A 23416-nucleotide genomic window follows, 5' to 3' on the forward strand; every position below is an offset into this window, starting at 1 on the left:
ACATCACTTGTAGCTCTAAAGTCATTTAGAAACTTACATTTTTTCCTTTTCACTGACTTGCATTCTGAATCAAACCATTCTGGTTGTTTTAGTACATTTGTAGTGTTATATTTCTTACTACCACATAATAAACCTGCTATTTCATGAGCACTTTGTAAATGATTAATTAGAAGATTTGTACCCTCATTAACATCACTCTCTATCATTATTTCAAGATACGACAGAAGGTTTACAGAATCTGATTGATTAAAAATATCCTGACATATTTGGGCTTTGTTATCATACTACTTGTATCTTTTCTGTTTTTCTAAAACCTCAGCATTTTTTTTTACGACATCTAAAGCTGGAAAAGTTAAACAACATGAAATTGGCAAACGCTTTGATAAATCATTTGAGAGCACTTTAAAATCTGAAACCCATTCAAATAAATTATAGCTAGTAATCACTTATTCAATAACACTGGCTCCATTTGAACAAATGTATGTTAATTAACCATCTTTTTCATTATGTTTTCGACCATTGATTATACATAAGTCTGCATAGCTGTACAAATGATCGACCAAAGCTATTTGTACTATTATCTTTATTTTTATGACAACAATGTACTACAGACACATTTTTTCTATCACCATCATCATTCATTATAAAACTAAGACCAAGAATAAAGTAAGTTTTGTCCTGTTCAACAAAATCTACCAAATCAGCTGTCATCACCAGCAAACAACCCTCAAACATTGATTTAATGTCAAATAGTGCATCTTCCAGTATATCAATACAATTGTTATTACACTGATTTTTGTAAAAAACAGAATTTTCTTGTGGGATATATATAAAACCAAAAACAATAACCTTGTTTCTAATTACACACTTGAGAAGAATCTTATCTTTATAATGTTTTAGTATTTGTATCTGTTGAGTATCTGCTCAATCCCACATCTGCCTCTGTATGACTTTGTTTTCAAACTTTCGATATTGCAAGACGCAATTCGAACAACATCAGTTGAGATATAACAATTATTAGAGTTTTCAACATATTTACACAATACTGTGGGCCTCGGCCAAATCCCTATTTTACCGTAACTTCACGCAACTTTGCAGTTTTTTCATATGAATACAGTTTACTGTCAATCAACAATTTATCATATCTCATTGAGACTTTACTACCACTTTCCTTTGCTTCAAGAAGAAATTTACTTAAGTCTTTGTTGGCTGTTTTCACTTTTGGAGTAAAATCTCCATTGACGCAGAAATTTTTGTTCGGCTTAAGAACCTCTTTCGCCTTTTTCAGAATACTATTACAATCCCGGTTGCTTGAGAATTTCACAATAATCAGTCAAGTCTTTTTAGCCCCACGTACCCGCTGAACATATTCTATTGTATTCTTTCAACAAAATTTTTATCAAATTTTAGAACACTACTCATAAATCTACGGATTTTCTTCTCACAATCTGACCATGTTTCTCTCTTAGTAATTGAAGCTGAAACATTTGTACATATATAATATTCTCATGTAGTTAGATGTTATAAACTGTTTTTTACATTTCAGAGAGGTAACTGGGTCTGTACTCAGTCATCACTAAATCCAAGAGAGAACTTAAATAAACAAATTACAGATAAATTAGAGGTATTATATGGACAAGATTTGTTATTTATCTTCTTGGTCAAGTTCCTGGAATCAGGCTATAGACTAGTGTCTGGCCATTTCACTTGGTAATATTAAAGAAATAAACACATACATGTGTGAAGTATTATGCTATTTGAATAATAATAATACAAAATGCTAACCTTCCAATTAAAATCAAATTCTAAAATCAAAATTATGTATGGAATCAGGAAAAGAAGAATGGAAACCAACACAAAGGGAGCAACTGAAAACCAAAGCCCTAGCCTATAGGTAGAGGTTTTATGTAGCAGCTTGTTATTAACAACAACTTGCTTAAGTACACAATTTTCATTGATCCTATTATTGTTATTTAGTTTTCATTGTAGGAAATGGTTAAGAAATATGAGAGTACAAGTGATAAATGGAGAGCTTTTGGTTATCAGAAAGCTATTCAGGCATTGAAGAAACACCCAAAACAAATCACATCTTATGAGGTATGGAATAAATTACCAGGGCAGCTATATTATTTGTTCATACTGTAATATGATTGCAGTGGTGGGTCCTGAGAGGGATCAGGAGTGGGAACTTCCTCACACTTAAGCTATAAAATTTTGTTTATTTTCATCCTTTTTTTGGTGAAAGTCGACCAATTATAGTTCTGGATCTGCTGCTGTTTGAGTGTTAGAATTATGGGTTACATGTACTTGTGTATTTAACTTTTCTGCCTGTCTTTCATTGTATTCTCGTATCATGAAAACCTTTGTCAAATAATGAAAATGAAGCAATAACACTTAATCAATTAAACATATGTAGTAAAAATTAAGTATCCACTCAATAAATCGGCAATTAATCAACTTACAGATATATCAAATAACTTAGGGAAAGCTTTGGATAGTGGAAAAGAAATTAGGGTAGTATTCTTCGATAGGGTTTGGCACAAGAGTCTTCTCTTTAAACATATGCATCTGGGAATTTTGGGTAAACTACTGGATTTGTTCAAAAACTATCTTTCAAGGAGGGTCCAAAGGGTTGTTTTAAATGGTTCACACTCAGAGTAGCAACCAGTAGAAGCTTGGGTTCCTCAGGGATGTATACTTGGACCCTTGTTATTTCTTATATTCATTAATGATATTATTACAGAAATTAATTCTGTCATTAAGCTTTTTGGGGATGATACTACCTTATATATGGTGGTTGACAACCCAAATGAATCTGCTACTATTCTGAATGGGGATATTGAGAAAATAAACAAATGGGCATCTACATGGTTGGTTACATTTAACCCACATAAAACCGAATCACTTGTTGTATCTAGAAAACTGAATAAACCCGATCATCCTCCACTCGTTATGGCTAATCAACAGATAAAAAATGTTTCTAGTCACAAACACCTCAGTGTCATTTTCTCCAGTGATGGTCTATGACACAGTCATATAGATTATGTCATTGCTAAAGCCTATAAGAGATTGAATATTTTGAAAAAATTAAAGTTTTTGCTTAATTGGTTTACACTAGAAAAAATGTATATCTCTTTTATACACCCCATCCTAGAGTATGCAGATGTAATTTGGGATACAAAAAATTTAGGTCAGATAGATAAAGTTGAAAATATACAACTTTGAAGCAGCCAGGATAGTTACAGGTGGGACCAAATTGACCTCACACCAAAATCTGTACACCGAAACTCACTGGGAAAATCTTATGGACAGATGGAAAAACCACAGACTGTCGTTATTCCATAAGATTTTAAATGGGAAAACACTGCAATATCTGACAGATCTAATACCAGATACTGTTGGAGTTCTACACAACCACAACACGCGTCAGACTAACCATATTCAGGAAGGGAGAAAAAGAACAAATTTTTATTCAGATTATTTTCTTCCGTCTACAGTTAAAGACTGGAATACTTTGCCTTCCGAGTTACGAAATACTGAATCTGTTGCCTCCTTTAAACGTCAATTGTCAAATCAAAATAGAAAGACCCCATCTTACTATTACTCTGGTTGTAGACTTGGTCAGATCCTACATGCACGTCTCAGAATGCATTGCAGTTCCTTAAATGAGTATCTTTTCCTAAAACATTTATTTGACTCACCAAGATGTATTTGTGGGCAAATAGAAACAGTTGAACATTTTACCTTACACTGTCAAAGATATGCTACTATAAGACAAGATATGTTTAATGCTATGACGGATTGTAATATCAATGTTAGGGTTGATACGAGCTTATTTATCTTTGGATCCATGCAACTATCAGATGAACAAAACTCTATGGTTTTTAAGCTTTTCCAGAAATTCATTCTGAAAAGTTAAAGGTTTAAAACATAACTTAATTGTTATTGATACTCATACATTCATACATTTATTTACTTATTTGAAAAAAATTGGTTTTTTTTTCTCTCTCTTCTCTTGGAAATTTACTGATTATTCCAATATATACATTTCTTTTTGCAATTGTTCTCCTTCACTTTATTTTTTCAACTGAATTCTTTACAAGTTCTTAAACTGTGCTATATTTTATTCAATGTATTTGTCATTGAGCATGCAAAAAAATGTCAATTATATCATGCTGGTTCTTATGGAGACAGATTTATAAAAGCATAACTATGCTTGTTTCTAGATCCTATATCTATTATATTTGTATGTATGTTATCACATTTACGACTATATGAAACAAAATATGTTTAAACTAAATACAGACATCCACAGAGTAAAGGAAAATACTATACGCAAGACCTAGACTTCTATTTTATAACTATTATAGACTATTATAATTTTTACATGGACTAGGCATTTTATCATTAATAGAAACAAATTCAGAATGAAGAAAACATAAAGGCGAAACCTGAATAAAGATTTCACAATATTGTTTTAAAAAGTCTCTTATCAAAATACATGTCAACTGTAAAACTAATCTATTCATTCTTGGTTTTATCCAGAGATCTAATTAATTAAGTGTGTCACATGAAAATTTACTAACACTAATTGAATGATTTGTCTTTAGAACATCTTGCTCATCTTTCATTAACTGTCTGAAAGCTGATGAATTATTAATATTGATTATGTAGGAAGCAAGAGCTTTACCTGCTGTAGGCTCCAAACTTGCTGATAAGATCTGGGAGATTGTTGAAAGTGGTGGTCTCAGAAAACTTGACGAGTTTAAATCAAGTGATGAAATAAAGACATTAGAATTATTTGGTAATTTATGGGGAGCAGGAGCAGTGACAAGTAGACAGTGGTATCAGCAGGTAGAATTGAATGCTCATTTATACAGCAAACCAACGTATTTTCATGCTTAAAAACACAAAAATAAGTTGCAGTGAAAAATTACCTTTATTATGGAATACATATTAGAAGAATTTAATAGCTGCAAAGTTTCATTGACATCTTAATATGCAAAAGAATTTGCATATCTATCAAGATCCATTTTTTGGAAATTAATGTAGAAAATAGGAGTGGTGTAAACAAAGGGTGCTTTTTCTTCCTTTTTATGTAATGACAATTACAAAATTATTCCATTCTCAAAATAACCAAAGTTTGACTTCCGACTTGCTCATAAATTATGTAAATATCAACTTTTATGTATCAAGATAAGTGTAGGAACATAGAATGGTTACTCAACATTGTTTGTTTCCTGATCTCTTTCACCACAATTTTGATTGAAAGATTTTTTATCAATTATAATGTTTCATTACTCTTTGTTTCTGTGCCCCAATTTTCTTTGTTTTTATGTAAATATTGCCTGCTTCTAAACATTTATTTACATCTTTGTAGCATATAATTGACCAAGAATTATAAACTAACTACAATTAGAAGTCATATATGCAGCACAATTGTTTTTGTTCATGCTGTGGTAAGTAATAAGATAATAAAAACAAGAAGATTCTTCAACATTTGTTTTGATTTCAGGGCTTCAGAACACTAGAAGACCTCAGGACGAGAGCTAAGTTAACATCCCAACAAAAAATTGGTCTGATGTATTATGATGAGTTTCTAGATAGAATGTCTAGGGAGGAGGCTGCTGAAATTGAGACAACTGTAAGGCTTTAATCTAGAGACAAGCAGTCTTTTTCACAAACAAATCTTAAGTGTAAAATTAGTCATAAGTTATGACATAATACAGTGAAGTATTGTGATGTCATAACTTACAAATAACTTTTCTCTTAAGATTTTTTGTGAAAAGGACTGCTGTGTAATATCATAAGTTTGGTTCAGTGTGTAGTTTACATTAAAATACAAAGCTTAACTTGATTTTCATTCTTGCAAAATTTAACCTCCATTATCATATCAATGATAGAAATTAAAAATGATTACAATAATGTCCCATTTTGTTAACATTACTAATAACCCTTCAATAATTTCTGAATTGACTGTAAAGCCACCTTTCTACCATATGGTCAGGATTTGATTTTAAAAGGATCACAAGGTAAATTTAACATTAAACAGGGAAGCAACTACTTTGATCTTGCATGTATTTCTTCAAACACGATATGTTTCTAAGTTATCTCCCTTTCCTTACTTTGTTGAACAATAGTGATTTAGTAAATCATTGAGAAAACAACTGACATTGAAAATTTGGCCTGTTTCTTGAAAATGTGAAAATATGAAGGGTATTTCTTAAAGTCCCATAAATATAAATCCAACATAGAATGTAAAATCCTGGTAATGATTTAAAATGTCTGGAACTATGCCAGGTGATCCTGCCATTTGATTGGTCAGTTTGGTAGGGGATATTAGACAGTATCCCTGTGATACATCCAAAAATTTGGAAGGGGAACTGGAAATGTATTGATTTTTTACAGAAGTGGACTTTAATAAATTAGTATCTATTAAAAAAATATGTGGAAACTCAACATCATTTTAAATAAGAGTGTGTGATTCACACTCTTATTCAAAAAGATATTCACTGAAATTCAAGCAAAATACCATTGTTTTCATACATTATTTTAACTTAATGTGTAACATCACAAAATGATATACATACTTCACATAGATGAAGTAAACTGATCTGGATATACAAAGATGTTACTTATACATATACAAAAGGATATACAAAGATGTTACTTATACATATACAAAAGATACTTTGGTAGAATATAATTGTTATTCAGGATATCAAAAGAGTATATTGTCTCATATTCCCTGCCATCATTCTATATACACTTCCGCTACGGCGAAGGGAATATCAAACACTTATGGAATATGAGCCTATATCCACTGGGAAGATCCTGAATAACATATATTATTCAGTGGTAGCAAAAAGGTGAAACAAAATCAATTGAAAATGTTAGATTTTAGGTCAACATTTTAATTTTTTTTTCAAGGATACCTCATTATCTTTTGTATTGCAGCAAGTATCTCCCTGATTATTTTTTTTAATAGCTATAACCAAAGTAAAAGTAACCAATCACATTTTGAGAAATTAAAAGAGTAAAAAGAAATGCCGACTTCCGTCATTGGTTGTCGTGAAATATGGCAATGAATTTAACTTTAATGGCTTTGTTATGACATATGTTTTTGAGTATTTGAGGAATATCATCATTCAAAGCAACAGTTACACATTAAACGTATCGTGACACACAATATAGCCAGAGGTTCTTTTTCCGAAGGTCAGAAAGGCAGCAGAATTAATACAGACAGGAATCATTGCCCAAGCCTGTGGATCATACAGAAGAGGCAAGTCTACATGTGGTGATGTTGATGTGTTAGTCACTCATCCTGATGGCAAGTCACACAAAGGCATATTCCTCAAACTAATCAATGAGCTGAAAGACCAAGGTAAGGCAGTGGTGTTTTGAACAATTTGTTAGTAAATTATACTATTTACTCCGTCCATCAATGTTTGTCATCAATATAAAGTAGGTTCACAATGTAGAGGTACTGAGTTCAAATGTTGACTAAAGAAATAACTTTTTTTCCAGGTTAGACTCTATGCATGTAGAAGAAACGGATTGCCATTAAATTATGTGTCTATGTAGAGGACATGCCCGTACAAATAAATCTTCATGGGGTTTTAAATATTCTTTATTTTAGTAGCCTTCTCTTGAAATGATAAAATAATGAGGTTTAAGGAAGACTGAAGTTCAGTTGTTGGTCTGTTATCTACTTTGTGTCCTGGCTGATATAACTGAACTTAGGTAGACTCTAATGCTAATTGATGGGTGTTTAGTTTTATTAATTAATCATAATGTAACAACATTTTCAATGTTTTCAAAGAGTACAATTAATTGATCTAGCTGCCAACTAAGAACCAAAATGTTGTAACAGCATGTATTGGTAAGAGGTCAATTTTGGCAAACCAGCACAAATCATTCTTTATTTTTTGAAACAGCATTGATTTGATGAATACTTATTATATCTTACCAACAAAGTTTGGGGTGTATAGGAATCACCCAATCTATTTGTATATTTGTCCCTCCATCCATCCATCCATCTGTCCACATTTCTTGCAAGTGCAACTGCTCCTAAAGTGCTCTAGGGATTTTGATGAAATTGTATAGGAAGGTTGGGCATCATATGTAGATGTGCATAAATGATAATATTGCTGTCAGAGCTTTCTAAAGAATGATTATTCAACTTAAGGGTTTTACATATTAAGTCATTGTAAGAACAACTCTTCCTAAACTGCTCATGGGATTTTGATGAAATTTTATAAAAAGGTTGGATATCATATTTAGATGTGCACGAAGGACTGTGATTACTGTTGGAATACTCTTAATGGAGATAATCCAAGTTAACTTTAAGGGTTTTACATTTTAAAACCTTGTTAGCACAACATTTCCTAAATTGCTCAAGGGATTTTGTTGAAACTTTATTGGAAGGTTGGGCATCAAATGTAGATTTACATGGAGGAATATAGTTACTGTTGGAGAACTCCAAAGAGAGATAATCAAACTTAAATATTTTACATATTTATTAGTGCAACTCCTCCTAAACTGCTCAAGGGATTGCACTGAAACTTTATAGGTTAGGCATCAAATGTATATGTGGCCATGTGCCTGAAGGAATTTAGATACTATTGGAGAAATTTAATGTAAGATAATCCAATTTTAGGGCTTTACATGTTAATACCTCATAAGCACAACTATTACTAGACCACTCAAGGGAATTTTATGGCATTTTATAGGAAGGGTAGGCATCAAATGCAAAGATGCATGAAGGAATATGCTGTTGGAAGACTTCAAAGGGAGATAATTGAACTTACAGGTTATGAGGTTATATATTAAATTCATTTGAAGCAGAGGGGGGGAATTTTCTTTATGAGCTTGCTCTTAATATTTCTAGTTAACATTTACTTATATTCTACAGTAATTAAACTCCCTTAAAACTTGTATTTGGCAGTGTTACATGTGTTGGTGTTAACTTTTCGGAATATTGTAATATTGCATATTGTAATTATGGCATTAGCATTAATCTTAAAAGTTGTATTTGCATATATGAATTACAATGATTTTCCATCAATCCTCACATATGTACAATTTAGATGTAATTTCTCCTTAGTTAGGTGGATTTTGATGAAACTTTACTTGCAGATTTAGTATAATATTTAAAGCATGGGTGAAACAAAACTATTATTGAATGCTTGCAAATTAATTAAATCCAACAGGAGTCAGGGAAATTAGTTTTTAAAATGGCATATACATATTCCTTGGCAACGATGAGCTGTGCAATGGACATTCATAAAACTTGATGTGAAGGTTTGACAACACGCAGCAAGTTTATTAGTGTCACATGCTTAAAAAGGAAGATAATCCAACTTTTGGGGTTTGGATTTGTGTTTTTGATATGAGATTTGCTTGGCCACAGTTTTGTTTTAATATTTTGTTTTGTTATTGTAGGTTGTTAAGGAATGTTTGTTTTCTTCTTATGCTATTAATGTTTTTCAACTTGTTGCTCTTTATACTTTGAGTGCAGGGAAACGTAAAACACCTGTTCAACTGTACAATGTATTAACCCTTCATCAAACAGTAAAAACAGAGTTATTATTCATCAAACAGTTCATTCAATAGTTATCACTAAAACAGCAAATTTTGAGTTGAAAATAAACTCTGGACCCTAGTGTTCATTCTATTATCAGTTATATTAAATATACACGTTGCCAAAGGTTACCCTCAATGAAAACTTGATTTATCCTTTATAAACACTGCACTGAATGAAATGTGAAAATGCACCTCTTTGAAAATGTTCAAAACACATAAATTGTCTGTTTCGAAACTATGTTCATCCTTTATAACAATGGCATAAAAAGCCTTCATCAACCCAAATATTATAGTAATGATGTATGAACATCAGTATAGACTAAGTGACTAGTTATCATTCCCTATGGCTATCTTATAATACAGCTTAAAACCATGTATTGGTCAGTAAAAAAATAAATTTTATTTTTTATAATTGCTTGAACAATTGTAGTTTAAACATCTTTGTAATATCATTACTATTAGAAGAGTAATTTGATTGACGACACTTTTGATGCGTTAAATCATTTAACGTTAAATCATGTGTACGCCAGTCTGTTCTTCTCTTTATTTGGTAACAGTTTTCTCTACAACTAATTGCCATTAAGACAGTTAAGACATGTACTACAATTATATTCCAAAATTATTCATTTTGACATTTTATTGAAGTGGAACACACCTAAAAAAAATATTGGCATTATTTTGTGGTAAATTATGTGCCGCATATATGCAAATAAATTAGTGTTTTAGAGTTCATGAAATCGAACTTTTCTATCGGAAGGGTAAAAAAAAATATCTTGATGGTTTATGTTTGCTAACCCAATTGAATTCAATCTTTATGCACACAGGCAATGTTCTCGTTGTAACATACGACCTTTTATATAAGGCCTTGCTTGGTAAAGCACGAAATTACAGCAAAGTTCGTATATCCTGTTTCTCATGAGATAAAATTAAGGGAGGAAACTGTTCATTTTTATTACCAATAATGTATGTATCTCTAATCTACCACTGTTTTCGTGTGACGTGTTTATCGGTCTAAATAATTTACCGTAATTGATGATCAAAGTTCCACTAGCAGAACGATAAAAAGTGACATATTTTCTAACTAAATAAATACTGCATAGATTGACAACCCACGTTGACATAAAGTACATAATTTAATATAAATATATGATGAGTTGGGTTTTTAAGGTTATCTGACTAAGGAAAATAAGTTTGTCTTTGTCTTTTATCTATTACAACTGTACTTTTTAGAACTGTTAGCAGGCTTACTAAAAACTACATGGCTTCCATTTTAGCTATGAACATTTGTTTGCTTAGAAAAGCTAGGTTATATAGCATTATAAACAACTGACCGTAATTTCTTAGCCTTACTTACTTTTTGTAGCAGTATACAAATTTTTGATTATTCTACCTTGTACACCACACTGCCATATGACAACCAAAAGTCAGCTCTACGTGATCTTATTCGCAAATGCTTTTATACAAAGCAGAGAACTAAAAGACATACTTATCTGGTACTAGGTAGAGAAAAGGCTTATTTTGTGAAAAAAAAAACACACTGATTCTGACAAAAAGTACTTTGTGTCTGATGTTGTTAAAACAACGGAATATCTGGTCGACAACATTTTTGTCGAGTTTTTTTTACCTGTATTCCAGAAGCCAGTCTTTGCAAGGGCTCCTAAAGAAAAAAAAAGGAGCGAGTAGCCCAGTCCTTCACTTTCAGTTTCCGTTATATAGATGATGCTTTGTATGAATAATTTGAATAATCCTAGCTCCAAGGATTACTTACGCAATAGCATGCAAATGCTATTTAATCACCACCGGTATATTCACGCGGTAACGAATGAGGGAGGTTTAGCGCTGTAAAACCTAGATTTAACCCACCATTTCGTTTGAAATGCCTGTACCAAGTCATAAACAGCTGCTCCGGTGGTGTAATATCTATTTTTGCTAGATTTATTTCGAACTTGACTTCATTATGGATCGGATAAGGGTTCGGTAATTTTGTTGTTATCCTTATTTACATCTGATCTACTCAAATGAACTTGAAATTAAACATACACGTTCATGTACCTCATACCTAAACCTTAATCAAAACTTTATGACAAAGGTGATGATTTTGACTTCCCAATAGTAAACTTTCCCGTTCTAAGTGGCAGTATACCAACATCTCGAGGCTGTGGAGTATAAATTTCACAGTGGATCCGTTACTGACGAGCATTTGATCAATACCCGGACTTTCTCTGTAGAGCGCGGATATTGTTAAATAAACTTCTCAATCAAGAGACTCGTATGTTCAGCCACTAGCCATCTGTAGACGTTTAACGGTAGACATCACAATTTGATAGACTAATATGAAGTTTCAATCGCCCAGATGAGAGAAGATATCTTCAATTAGATTGGACGTCTAAGTACCGGATTGATTACTCACCGAACTTGACACCTACTAACCACAGGAAAGTAGCTGCTTTGACACAGTTCAAAATAGCTATATCATAAGATTCTCTACTGATTTAATCGCACTGATATCCTAAGAGTGTGATGAAATACCCAAAGAGTTTTTATTGAAGTTTACATGTCCATGTCTGGAGAGATAAGATTTATTTTATCCTCTATCGGAAGTGAATGTGTTTGATATTGATTTTTTTTCAATATTAAACATATCACTTCATTACGGGAGATTTTATCATCATCGAAAATTAATCTCTCCGTAAGGTCCTTTCTAAAGGTCCCAAGTACCACAAGTTCTTATGGATGCCATGGAGGACTACACAAAAAATGGATAAAACGGGGAGAAGAAGTTGTAAGTAGGTCAATGAGTGTCAGTGCTACATCAGTTTTCGTAAAGACAGCGATGTAGCAAAAACATGTCTACTATACTTGACAAATATGTTGTCGTACCAGCAGACAAAGTCCAAAATAACATTGTTTTTGTCTGCAAAACGTATGAACTCCAAAGTTTATTATCATAGGTAGACGTAGAAAATAATAGCAGTAACAAGACATGTACTGCTTCAACACTCTCCAAAGAAGAGATAGTGGAAAACCATAAACCTGTGCTGTCCTCTTTTGGTCTCTCTAACACAGACGATGATTGTGATTTACCGTCTATGTACTGGATTCCTAAACTCAACAGAGTTCATACAAACAACGCTACATTGTTGGATCTGCAAAATCTGCACCAAACTTTTTTTTTCAAATCTAATACTGACAGCTGTCAAAGAGGGTCTTCAGTCCTATCACAATACTTGTTACTCCCGTGGTGGTATTATTTCAATATGAATCCCGAAAAATTCGAAAGATCTTCTGGAAACCCCCAATTCAAGATTAATATCAGAATACAACAGCATTAAAACCTATGATTTTTTTACTCTTTACACTTGTATTTCCCATGCAAAGTTAAAATGCCGTCTCAAAATCATTATTCATCATTGTTACTCAAAAAAAGTGGTACACCTAGATACAGATATGTAGGCCTTGGTAGAGATTCCTCATACTTTATAAAAAAAAACAAAAAAACAAAAAAACAATTCCAAATCATCTTCACAATATACCAAAGATGTTCGCTGAGATTAAAGAATCTAGCTAAACGATGTTCCTTCTTTTCGATCAGATCCCCTATAAAGTCAGCCTCATAAGATTGAAGGAATCGAACAGCAAGTAGAAGAACACAATTTATTCTCACTGGAATGCTTACCGTTTGTTAAAAAACGAGCCCCCACACTGAACAAATATGTTATCGATACATCGCATCTACCCCAAATAACTTGAGATTAAAGGATGTTACAGGCACTATGAAGTCAGCCTCATATCTTGACCTACACTTAGAGATCGATGGTAAAGGAAAATTGTTGACCAAACTACGACAAACGTGATGACTTTTCATTCCGCATTGTTAACTTCCCTTTCATCAGTGGCAACATCCCTTCAGCACCTGCGTATGGGTTTTCATATCACAACGCTTACGTTATGCCAGAGCTTGCCGTAACTACACTTTTTAGTTCCGCGCTAGACTTCTTACAATTAGGATATTTTTCCACAATTTCCAAGTTATTTACTGAATTACATTAGATGAATGATTTTGTCCTATTGTTTGACACATGTCGCGGAGCTGCATTATAGTTGATAGTGTAATGCCAGATTATACTCGCTTGCAATATGGCGGGTGCCGATTGCGGAACAGGACATACTTACCCTTCCGGAGCACCTGATGTTACTCCCTTTTTTCTGTGAGAGTTCATATTGTTAGTGCTTTATTTTGTGTGTGTGTGTGTGTTACGTCGTGTTTCCCTTATCTTCAGTTTTAAAGTATAATCTTTTTATTCGTTACGCTGCATTGTTTATGCAGATCATCTCTTTAACATGTGTTAACGGTTAGGCCATAGATTTGGATTTTGATGTATTTGAATCGTCCCATTTCTGACGCTTCGGTAGTTTTTGTCGATATTTCCTCCATAATGTAAAAGTACGCATTGTACCTAAATGGTGAATGGGACAATAGGGTATATGTAATTGTGAAGTGGGAATTCGAATATACTAGACATACATTGTTAATAAATCTAATTAAGGTCTGTTTTATGAACATGTATATATCGTTTTAAATGAAATCAATACTTGAGATACTATAATGTTTTTCTGCGACTATTACGGGGCAATGGAGAATTTGAATTGAGAATTGTGAATGCAGCAATGGGATCTGTCAAACAAGTAAATGACGAATGAAACAATGGGGTTTATCAGACAAGTAAATGAGGATTGAAGCAATACATTTTGTCAAATAAGTAAAGGAGGTACTTGTCGAACAAGTACATGGTGAATGAAGCATTGAGGTTTGTCAAACAAGTAAATGTTGAATAAGGAGTTTATAAAAGCCATATGACGCATAACCATCTTCAAAATATAAAGTTTTTACAAATATTCATTTTATGCACTCTGTTTGTCGTTCACCTTCAAACGACCTTCCGTAGTTGTATTCTATCATTGTAAAATTATCCAGCTTAATTTTTCTTCACTGCAACCTTTAAAACACGTATCTATTGTAACCGTGTAACCGTGTGTTAGTTTGTATATGTTTTCATTATAAGTAGGCTAGTTATTATTAGCATTTAATCTTGACCATTTACATTTTAATTCGGCTTTCGACCCGGTATTCTTAATCCAAAATTCAAGTCACATTTGCACTTAATTCTTTATGAGCACATACTTTTATTCAGCCATATTTCACAGCTACTGGAAAGCTGATATTTAGTGAATAATTAAAATTACAATTATAGTTTTCTACTGCGGTTCAATTGCCATTTTCAGTACCTTTACGTAAACATTGTTATTTAACTTTCGAATTGTCTTTTGTTGATTTTTGTTTATTTTTCAATTAGGTAAATGTGGTAGGAAACAATGGGTTTGTCAAACAATTAAATAAGGATTGAAGCAATGGGATTTGTCGAACATGTAAATGAGGAATGAAGCAGTGGGGTTTGTCAAACTAGTAAATGGTGAATGAAGCAAATGGGGTTTTGTCAAACAAGTAAATAGAGAATGAAGCAATGGGGTTTGTCAAACAAGGAAATGAGGAATGAAGCAGTGGGGTTTGTCAAACTAGTAAATGAGGAATGAAGCAATGGGTTTGTCAAACAAGAAAATGAGGAATGAGGTAATGGGATTTGTCGAACAAGTAAATGGTGAATGAAGCAAATGGAGTTTTGTCAAACAGGTAAATAGTGAATGAAGCAATGGGGTTTATCAAACAAGGAAATGAGGAATGAAGCAATGGGTTTGTCAAACAAGAAATGAGGAATGAGGTAATGGGATTTGTCGAACAAGTAAATGGTGAATGAAGCAAATGGAGTTTTGTCAAACAGGTAAATAGTGAATGAAGCAATGGGGTTTATCAAACAAGGAAATGAGGAATGAAGCAATGGGTTTGTCAAACAAGAAATGAGGAATGCAGCAATGGGATCTGTCAAACAAGTAAATGACGAATGAAGCAATGGGGTTTATCAGACAAGTAAATGAGGATTGAAGCAATACATTTTGTCAAATAAGTAAAGGAGGTACTTGTCGAACAAGTACATGGTGAATGAAGCATTGAGGTTTGTCAAACAAGTAAATGTTGAATAAGGAGTTTATAAAAGCCATATGACGCATAACCATCTTCAAAATATAAAGTTTTTACAAATATTCATTTTATGCACTCTGTTTGTCGTTCACCTTCAAACGACCTTCCGTAGTTGTATTCTATCATTGTAAAATTATCCAGCTTAATTTTTCTTCACTGCAACCTTTAAAACACGTATCTATTGTAACCGTGTAACCGTGTGTTAGTTTGTATATGTTTTCATTATAAGTAGGCTAGTTATTATTAGCATTTAATCTTGACCATTTACATTTTAATTCGGCTTTCGACCCGGTATTCTTAATCCAAAATTCAAGTCACATTTGCACTTAATTCTTTATGAGCACATACTTTTATTCAGCCATATTTCACAGCTACTGGAAAGCTGATATTTAGTGAATAATTAAAATTACAATTATAGTTTTCTACTGCGGTTCAATTGCCATTTTCAGTACCTTTACGTAAACATTGTTATTTAACTTTCGAATTGTCTTTTGTTGATTTTTGTTTATTTTTCAATTAGGTAAATGTGGTAGGAAACAATGGGTTTGTCAAACAATTAAATAAGGATTGAAGCAATGGGATTTGTCGAACATGTAAATGAGGAATGAAGCAGTGGGGTTTGTCAAACTAGTAAATGGTGAATGAAGCAAATGGGGTTTTGTCAAACAAGTAAATAGAGAATGAAGCAATGGGGTTTGTCAAACAAGGAAATGAGGAATGAAGCAGTGGGGTTTGTCAAACTAGTAAATGAGGAATGAAGCAATGGGTTTGTCAAACAAGAAAATGAGGAATGAGGTAATGGGATTTGTCGAACAAGTAAATGGTGAATGAAGCAAATGGAGTTTTGTCAAACAGGTAAATAGTGAATGAAGCAATGGGGTTTATCAAACAAGGAAATGAGGAATGAAGCAATGGGTTTGTCAAACAAGAAATGAGGAATGAGGTAATGGGATTTGTCGAACAAGTAAATGGTGAATGAAGCAAATGGAGTTTTGTCAAACAGGTAAATAGTGAATGAAGCAATGGGGTTTATCAAACAAGGAAATGAGGAATGAAGCAATGGGTTTGTCAAACAAGAAATGAGGAATGCAGCAATGGGATCTGTCAAACAAGTAAATGACGAATGAAGCAATGGGGTTTATCAGACAAGTAAATGAGGATTGAAGCAATACATTTTGTCAAATAAGTAAAGGAGGTACTTGTCGAACAAGTACATGGTGAATGAAGCATTGAGGTTTGTCAAACAAGTAAATGTTGAATAAGGAGTTTATAAAAGCCATATGACGCATAACCATCTTCAAAATATAAAGTTTTTACAAATATTCATTTTATGCACTCTGTTTGTCGTTCACCTTCAAACGACCTTCCGTAGTTTTATTCTATCATTGTAAAATTATCCAGCTTAATTTTTCTTCACTGCAACCTTTAAAACACGTATCTATTGTAACCGTGTAACCGTGTGTTAGTTTGTATATGTTTTCATTATAAGTAGGCTAGTTATTATTAGCATTTAATCTTGACCATTTACATTTTAATTCGGCTTTCGACCCGGTATTCTTAATCCAAAATTCAAGTCACATTTGCACTTAATTCTTTATGAGCACATACTTTTATTCAGCCATATTTCACAGCTACTGGAAAGCTGATATTTAGTGAATAATTAAAATTACAATTATAGTTTTCTACTGCGGTTCAATTGCCATTTTCAGTACCTTTACGTAAACATTGTTATTTAACTTTCGAATTGTCTTTTGTTGATTTTTGTTTATTTTTCAATTAGGTAAATGTGGTAGGAAACAATGGGTTTGTCAAACAATTAAATAAGGATTGAAGCAATGGGATTTGTCGAACATGTAAATGAGGAATGAAGCAGTGGGGTTTGTCAAACTAGTAAATGGTGAATGAAGCAAATGGGGTTTTGTCAAACAAGTAAATAGAGAATGAAGCAATGGGGTTTGTCAAACAAGGAAATGAGGAATGAAGCAGTGGGGTTTGTCAAACTAGTAAATGAGGAATGAAGCAATGGGTTTGTCAAACAAGAAAATGAGGAATGAGGTAATGGGATTTGTCGAACAAGTAAATGGTGAATGAAGCAAATGGAGTTTTGTCAAACAGGTAAATAGTGAATGAAGCAATGGGGTTTATCAAACAAGGAAATGAGGAATGAAGCAATGGGTTTGTCAAACAAGAAATGAGGAATGAGGTAATGGGATTTGTCGAACAAGTAAATGGTGAATGAAGCAAATGGAGTTTTGTCAAACAGGTAAATAGTGAATGAAGCAATGGGGTTTATCAAACAAGGAAATGAGGAATGAAGCAGTGGGGTTTGTCAAACAAGTAAATGAGGAATGAAGCAATGGGGTTTGTCAAACAAGAAAATGAGGAATGAAGCAATGGGGTTTGTCAAACAAGTAAATAGTGAATGAAGCAATGGGGTTTGTCAAACAAGTAAATAGTGAATGAAGCAATGGGGTTTGTCAAACAAGTAAATAGTGAATGAAGCAATGAGGTTTTGTCAAACAAGTAAATGAGGAATGAAGCAATGAGGTTTTGTCAAACACGTAAATGAGGAATGAAGCATTGGGGTTTGCCAAATTCGTAAATGTGGAATGAAGCAATGGGGTTTGTCGAACAAGTACAGGGGTGAATGAAGCATTGGGGTTTGTGAAACAAGGAAATGTGGAATAATGAGTTTATGAAAGCCGTATGATACATAACCTTCTTAAAAATATAAAGTTTCCACAAAGATGTATTTTATGCACTCTGTTGGTCGTTCACCTTCAATAGCCCTTCCGTTGTTATATTCTATCACAGTGTAAAATTCATGTTATTGAAATATTCAGCTTATTTTTTTTTCTTCACTGCAATCTTTAAAACATGTGCAAGAAGTGTCTATTGTAACCGTGTAACTGTGTGCCAGTTTATAAGTAGGCCACTTATTATTAGCATTTAATGGGTCTTGACCATTTACATTTTAATTCTGCTTTTGACCCCGTATTCTTAATCTAAAATTGTACCTTAATCCTTAGGTACTTCGAGTCCCTTTTGCACTTAATTCTTTAAGTGCACATGATTTTATTGAGCCATATTTCACAGCTGATGGAAAGCTAATATTAAGTGAAAAATTAAATTACAATTATACTTTTCTTCTGCGGTTCAATTGCCGTCTTTAATACCTTTACGTAATCATTGTTATTTAACTTTCGAATTGTCGCTGTTGTTGATTGTCTTTGTTTATTTTTCACTTCAACCCAAAAATTAATAAAATATTTTCTATTCAGTTATAAAGTAATTAAATTATACAAGGTCATACATTTGGGAAAATATTATGTTAAGTACTAGTATATATAGGTGTGATCAAAACAGCAAAAAAGAATTATATCCAGAATTTTGTCTTCAAGATGTTATCTAATGTTGGCAACTGTTATTCTCAATTACAGAGATTTATACATCTTGAATCCTAACACTAATTATATGACGATTTTCGTTCATTTAATTTAGAATTGACAAATGATGTAAAAGATGTACTGATATATCTGTTTTAAGGTTTACATGGTCAATATTAATAACTCTGGCAATGCTTAACTCAAATGTACCAATTATATTAGTATTGCAAAGTTCGACATGCCGTACACATGTTTCAAGAAGTGACCTCTCACCAGCAGCATTGGAATAATATACATAGGAAGATTTAAACCAAAAAAGTTAGTTATATATAATACGTACTCAAAACCAAAAGTATCGGAATAGGAAACCAAATCCATCACTAAGATGTCCTACGTTGTGCAATATAAGGAATTAAGCATTGGTGTTTGTGAATTGTGTGATCAGATAAGTCTGACTACTTGGTTTTACAACACCTTTGGGGACCTTAGATCCATCAGCAGTGGCATCGACCCTGTGGTTATTAACTACAAAAGTACCAATCACGTTGATTGATTTATAAATCGATATGTGATGTTCAAAGTATGTCATTTGGTGTACTTCAAGTAGCTGAAATTTGTTTGTCTCTAAACACTCGTTACCAGTGGTTTACTTATTAACATTTTTCTCCCGCTCCATGGCGAAGGGAGATAGTAATGGTCTGCGTCCGTCCGTCACATTTACTTTATAGTCCTGCAACTGTTTATTTTTTTTTTATTTCAGTTGAAAACATTTGTCTTCGTTACCATTGTTGCGTTTCATATCATTTTATTTCTTTTCATAAGATAATTTTTTGTTTTAGTGTTTTGATATAGAACTTGCAGATTTCATTGTATAAGATTTTGCATTATTTGTAAATAATTTCACTCTTATCGTACCAACTCTGTAGTGGGTATAAGGTAAAGGTACTTATTGTTCCAACTCTGTACTGGGTATGAGGTTGTGCCTGTTTGTCGAACCAAATGTCTATTTGGTATAAGGTAGAGTATGTTTATCGTACCAACTCTGTACTTGATATAAGACATTGTTTATCATACCAGCACTGTACTTGGTGTAATGTAGAGGATATTTATCGTACCAACTTTGTACTTGGTATAAGGTAGAGGTTGTTTATTCATACGAATTCTGTACTGGGTATAAGGTAGAGGTTGTTCATCATACGAATTATGTAGTGAGTATAAGGTAGAGGGTGCGTATCTTACCAACTCTGTAGTGGAAATGAAGTTTAGGTTGGTTATCATACGAATTCTGTACTTGGTATAAAATAGAGGTTGGTTATCATACGAATTCTGTACTTGGTATAAAGTAGAGGTTGGTTATCATACGAATTTTGTACTTGGTATTAAATAGAGGTTTTTTATCGTTCCAACTCTCTACTTAATACGAAATAAATGGTTCTTATCGGACTAACTCTGTACTGGGTATAAGGTGGAGGTTGTTTACCGTACGAATTCTGTACTTGATATAAGGTAGAGGGTATTTATTGTATTAACTCTCTACTTGGTATAATGTAGAGGCTGTTAATCTTACCAACTCTCTACTGGGTATAGGTAGAAAGGTAGAGTGTATTTATCGAACTAATGCACTTGATACATGCTTATAGTTTTTTCCTGTCTAGAGTTTATTTGGCCTTCAAATTACAATTTTCAATTTGTTTGGTTCAATAACTAGCTTTTAAATTTATATGCTATTGCTACTGTTCCTCTTAATTTAATTTTCTTTTCAATCTGTAACACATAAAGTACTTGCTATAAAATTAATGGAAAATAAGGTCGTTCACTTGGACAAATATTAAATAAGAACCTGTGGAATACAAAGGTGAGATCAAAACAGCGATAAAAAGCTGTAAATTATATTGAAACTCTGTTTCCAAATGTCATTAATTGTGATAGCAGTTCTCTTCACGGTTTATCTCGCACTCATTGGTCGATTTTATTCATTTTAAGTTCAGGTTTGGCTAATTGTGCAAAAGACATAAATCAATATAAGGTGTAAAAAATGTCATTTAATATAATAATGTTTGTTTAATAAACGTAATTATTGTAATTTTGTGTTCTTAGATATCAATTGTAGTTTTAATGCACCTTTTATTTGTACAATAATCGGTCAACTTAAAATATTTCTTACATTCCAGTGTCTGCACGGCATGTGTTTTGTTTAATACACATAGAATATAAAGACATTTTTTAATTTGCTCACACATGATAAAGCATTCATTGTAGCATTTATCTATATTCTATTTAATGTTCCCTCATGTGAAGAAATTCAGAAATGAAAATCCCCTATTCTGTTTATTTACACGACTGATAAACCTAGATATCTGATTCGGCACTGTCATTTTGACGTATTTATCGGTCTAAATACTTTTATCGTAGATCACATTTCCAAGGTGACTTACTATAAATGTTAACGTAAATTGATGATCGCACGATTTGATGATGGAAATATATACAGGATTAAGTCGGGATAAAACACCTCCTCGTTGTGGTCGACATTGCCCGAAGACATTTGGTAACCGGACATAACATAGACAATAAGTAGGGGTCCTTATGACATGCCATTATCCCACAAGGTACCATAACACAAAAGGAAGACTGGTTTTGGGACTTGAATCGTACAGAAATAAGACGGACAAATAGGGACCAGAAACAAGCATTTCCATGAATTATCAGGGAAATGCTTGTTTCTGGTATATGCAAACGTCTCAGAATGTGGCGACTCTATTCACTACACTGCTCCATCGGATCAAATTGATACAGGGAAGATATGTAAACGTATAGAAAGGTCTGAAAAATTCACAACGATGTTGGAACTGTCAAATTTGCGATACAAAGTTCAGTTCTATACGTATACATATCTTCCCTGTATCAATTTGATCCGATGCAGCAGTGTAGTGAATAGAGTGTCACATTCTGAGACGATTGTATAATATTGATTTGTTGTGACATGCATCATTAATTTGGTCCTCAATCCTACATAATATCTAAATGAACTGTCCCGTACTACCATACACCGTATACTAAGTTACAGCCCTAGATTAATCCTACGAGGAGGAATGACCCGGTCAGCGAAAGCTATATTTTTATATAGCCTAGCTGGCCGAGTGGTCTAGGGCGCTGGACTTTGTGCAGGCGGTGTTGCCATAGATGTCACAGCGGTACGAGTTCGAGTCCCGCGGAGGGAACGACTAAAAATTTGCATCGCAAATTTGACAGCTCTAACATCGTTGGGAATTTTTCAGACCTTTCTATATATGTACACACACATTAGGTATCCGTACCAGAATAAATTTGAAACCTTGTTAAGAATCACCATATACATCACGATCGCTTTGAGAATGTGGCGGAAAAATACACGTTTTCTCCGCAAAAATGAATTATTCATATCTTCACTTGTTTTGAAATTGAATCATGCTTGTCTGCTGTAGATTAGCCAGATTCTTGCAATTACAAACACAAGAGGGAGACATTTATTGATGATTCAATAATAAAATTTTAGTCAATCTGATTTGTAAGTCATCTTACAAGGTTTGTGTGTGATGGTGGAAAATGTGTGTTTTTCCCAGCATAAACGGACGTTACTAACCTAATAGTGTTTTCATGCAATCGTGCGACAGAATAAGTGAAATAAAGTTTCTATGTAACTGCATGATTACTGTAAGGGTACTAGAATAAGTGAAATGAAGTTTCTGTCTAACTGCATGATTACTGTCAGTGTACTAGAATAAGAGAAATAAAGTTTCTATGTAACTTCATGATTACTGTGTGTGCACTCAGTTTTTGCGGTTGCTAATTTTTGCGGTTGTTTTTGTTTTTTTTTATTGAACATATTTACGGGTATATTTTTTTTTTGTACTTTCAAAATTTACTAATGTTATATTGTGTTAGATTTCAATTTGCATTTGTTTTTGCGCTTTTCTGTCAACTCGGAAAATTAATATCTTTACAGTACTTTACATTTTTGGCATTGACATATGTTGTTGTTTTTTGTTAGAAATATATTTTTAAGGCGCAATATATTTCTTATAACAAATCAAGCATTCCAAATACTCACAGTTATTAACATAATTGTGAAAGCATGAAGTATGTTTTATGGGTGTATATATATACTTGTCGGAAATCCTGTTTTACGATAACGTACCAATGATTTTTTTGTTTGATAAATTTTCTAGACAAGGAAGTGAAAACCTTCCCTTTTCTTTGAATATAATTAAATCTATGCGAAGAGATTTTAATTTGGTTGAAAATGGATGATTATATCTTTTTAATAATAAAAAAAGTATCCAGTCTTATTCGGCACAGTCACGAATAAAAA

General features: G+C 32.9%; 1 protein-coding gene across 3 annotated transcripts in view; it reads left to right on the forward strand.

Moving 5' to 3' along the window:
• The window catches only part of LOC148622629 (DNA polymerase lambda-like), a 58224-nt gene that overhangs the window by 3606 nt on the left and 31202 nt on the right, over positions 1-23416 (forward strand). For all 3 annotated transcript variants that reach the window (XM_088572578.1, XM_088572579.1, XM_088572580.1), the window contains exons 2-6: positions 1547-1624; positions 1990-2097; positions 4675-4854; positions 5516-5644; positions 7216-7384. In XM_088572578.1, the coding sequence (XP_088428704.1) occupies positions 1547-1624; positions 1990-2097; positions 4675-4854; positions 5516-5644; positions 7216-7384 (664 nt within the window). The remainder of the gene's footprint in view (positions 1-1546; positions 1625-1989; positions 2098-4674; positions 4855-5515; positions 5645-7215; positions 7385-23416) is intronic.

The sequence above is a fragment of the Perna viridis genome, chromosome 3 (assembly GCF_037379345.1).
Source record: "Perna viridis isolate PV_CMFRI_1.1 ecotype Kerala chromosome 3, ASM3737934v1, whole genome shotgun sequence".
NCBI classification, from domain to species: domain Eukaryota; kingdom Metazoa; phylum Mollusca; class Bivalvia; order Mytilida; family Mytilidae; genus Perna; species Perna viridis.